General features: G+C 33.0%; 1 protein-coding gene across 3 annotated transcripts; it reads left to right on the forward strand.

Annotated features, from left to right (window-relative positions):
• Positions 1–1,109: 1,109 nt before the first annotated feature.
• LOC107946276 (probable ribose-5-phosphate isomerase 2) lies at positions 1,110–2,840 on the forward strand. 3 transcript variants are annotated; one of them, XM_016880535.2, is made up of 2 exons: positions 1,141–2,270; positions 2,639–2,840. In XM_016880535.2, exons 1-2 carry the CDS (start codon positions 1,520–1,522, stop codon positions 2,644–2,646), a joined length of 759 nt encoding a protein of 252 aa, XP_016736024.1. In that variant the 5' UTR covers positions 1,141–1,519; the 3' UTR covers positions 2,647–2,840. The 3 variants fall into 3 exon arrangements, with proteins under 3 accessions (XP_016736023.1, XP_016736024.1, XP_016736025.1); XM_016880536.2 differs by having other exon boundaries at positions 2,681–2,840; XM_016880534.2 differs by lacking the exon at positions 2,639–2,840 and having other exon boundaries at positions 1,110–2,582.
• The last annotated feature ends 234 nt before the right edge of the window (positions 2,841–3,074 follow it).

Here is a 3,074-nt window from a genome sequence, read left to right on the forward strand (position 1 = left end):
TTTAATATTTAATTATTTTATTTATTAAAATTTTATATATAGTCACTTACCAATTTTTAATATTTAATTTTCATATGTTATACATTACATAATATATAAAAATAGCAAAACATAAAACACTACTAATTTAAAAACAGATTAGATCAAGTTCAAGACTTGAATGTACAAGTCTGAGCTCGACCCATATTATAAATGAACTTAATTTTTTATTTAAACTTACTTTTCGAGTTTAAAATGAATAATTTATTTAAGAATATGCTTGGCCTCGGGAAAGTTGAAGCAGAGTTGTAGAGAGTAAAAAGTACTTTATAGTTTTTTTGAATTATTCTCCCATAGAACGGTGCATGGATTAAGCATTTTTAGAAATTACAGAAAGGAATAAGAGAATATTATGCAAAGCTAAATAAATGAATAAAGCAATGAGAATATATGAACAATGAAAACTCAGATATCCCTCCATCCATCCATCCAAAGTTGAGAGAATATGCTACGCGGAGAATCGCCTTGTTAGCATTAATTCAACCACCTATCACATCTCAGTTTTAGATTTACATGCATGCGCCCCGCTTTATTAATTATCCTCAAAATTACTTCTTCTTCTTTTTTTACTAACTTGTGGTTAAATTTTTTTTGTCAGGAATTTATATTTTTGTACTATTAATATTTTAATATTTTAATAGTTATATTTCACATTTTATTTATATAGATTATGCATGATATAAATTAATAATTTTTAATTATTTATTTTATATTAAGAACTTTAAACAGTTCAATAAATAATAATATATACATTATTTTAGATCGACATAAGACAAAAATAGGGTAATCCCTTTTAATTTTATTGATAAACTTTAAGAGTATACAACAATAATCATATAGGAATAGGAAAGATATATAATATATGCTTAAAAAAATTCTAACAATATTAGATTAGTTCAAAATTTTACATGCATGAAAAATACAATTATATCAATAAAAATATAAGAAATGATATAACTTTATACGGATAAAAGAAAATTCAAAATATTGATAAAACTGAAATCATACAAAAATATATATTAATACCCATACAAAAACAAAAGGGATAGCGGTATGGACAATAACAAATAAAAGAGTATGAACGCCAAAAAGCAATAACTTTAATTCCAAATCTCTTGTTTTGGACCTTCCTCGATTTTCTTTTATAAGCCCACTCATTTTGCATAGAACTTATCCCGCCTTCTCTCTATTTGCCGGAATACCAAACCCTATCTTCACCACATACCCCCTCTTCCCTTATCCCTTTCCCTGTCCCTTTCCTCACCATTACGCTGTTAATCCCCATCCCAATATCTGGGTTTCTGAAGGAACCCCTAAAGGAGAAAGGAATAATAATAAGAAACCCCACTCTTTTTCTTGCCCCCTTTCTGACTGATTCAATTTTAGCCTTTCGTTTCTTTTGATTCAATTTATCATCTCATTTTTATTTTTCTTTTTTTAAAAAAATTTGAACCTATTATTCTTTATTAACCCTCAAAAGATGGCGATTGCTTGGTCTGAAACTGCTGCTTCAATGGAGGCTTTATCTTTGTCTCCCCCTATGTCCCCACCCGTCATCCTAACCCAAGACGAATTGAAAAAAATCGCCGCTTACAAAGCCGTTGAGTTCGTTGAGTCGGGTATGGTTTTGGGTCTGGGCACGGGTTCGACAGCCAAACACGCCGTGGATCGAATCGGGGAGTTGCTCCGGCAAGGCAAGCTCAGCAACATCGTAGGAATTCCCACATCGAAGAAAACGCAGGAACAAGCTGTTTCTTTGGGCATCCCACTTTCAGATCTCGACAACTATCCCACCATTGATTTAGCCATCGACGGGGCGGATGAAGTGGACCCGCATCTCAATCTGGTGAAAGGGAGAGGTGGGTCGCTTTTAAGAGAGAAAATGGTGGAAGGAGCATGCAAGAAATTTGTTTGTATTGTTGACGAATCCAAATTGGTTAAACATTTGGGAGGGAGCGGTTTGGCTTTGCCGGTTGAAATCGTTCCCTTTTGCTGGAAATTTACTGCAAATAAGCTCCAAAAGTTGTTCCAAGGGTCGGATTGCGTGGCCAAGCTGAGGAATGATGGTGAAGGGAAGCCATTTGTGACAGATAACGGGAATTACATCGTGGACTTGTATTTGAAGAAAGAAATGGGGGATTTGCAGGTTGCAAGTGATGCTATATTGAGGATTGCGGGTGTGGTTGAACATGGGATGTTTCTTGATATGGCCACCACTGTTATTGTTGCAGGTGAGCTTGGAATTACTATCAAGGATAAGTAGAACTATTTGGGGGGGGGGGCTATTATTCTAACCCTTTTTCGTATTTACTGAATTTCAACTATTGCTTTTAGATTTACCTTTTGGCATCTATATTGATTGATGATGGGAAGAGAGGTCTTCTCTAGTAAGTTTGTTGAGGCAATTAATTATAATTGTAAGGGAAGATTGGGTTTAGGAATGTTAGGATTGTGACAGCAATTGAGCTATCAATTGTTATGATAATTTTAATCTTACACTTAATAGTTTTTCCTAATAAAAAAAAATAGTCCAATTCAACTCATTTGATAAAACTTCAAAGTCATGCTGAAATGGAGATAAGCAACTCATGTTTAACAGGTTTTTGATGCTTATTTATGATCTAATGTTGAATGGGTGAAGGAAGATGAGATTCAGTTGCGTGGGCGTCCAACTCTGGTATACTTGCGTCGCCTTTTTGACTTGATCAAAGTCTAATCGTGTTGGAAGACCAAAACCAAACCTACGACTGAAAAGTGATTTATGTACATAGAAATATTGGAATGAATTGGACTTTGGCATACATTTCAGCAGCTAAAATCTCCATTATGTGTGTGTGAAGAAAGAGGGATGATCATATTACATTAATGCGCACAACCTAGAATTGCAACAACAAATACAATAGACCTATTTGGTACTATTTAAAAATTAAAATAATTTTCACTTCAAAAATAATTAAAATATTGTCCATTTATCATTAATATCAAAGTATATAAATGTGAAGAATAAAATGTATTTTTAATATTAAATGAATTAA

The sequence above is a fragment of the Gossypium hirsutum genome, chromosome D12 (assembly GCF_007990345.1).
Source record: "Gossypium hirsutum isolate 1008001.06 chromosome D12, Gossypium_hirsutum_v2.1, whole genome shotgun sequence".
NCBI classification, from domain to species: Eukaryota; Viridiplantae; Streptophyta; class Magnoliopsida; order Malvales; family Malvaceae; genus Gossypium; species Gossypium hirsutum.

Excerpts from the sequence above, each read along its gene's own strand:
- LOC107946276 (XM_016880534.2), top strand. The coding sequence starts at position 1,520 with ATGGCGATTGCTTGGTCTGAAACTGCTGCTTCAATGGAGGCTTTATCT.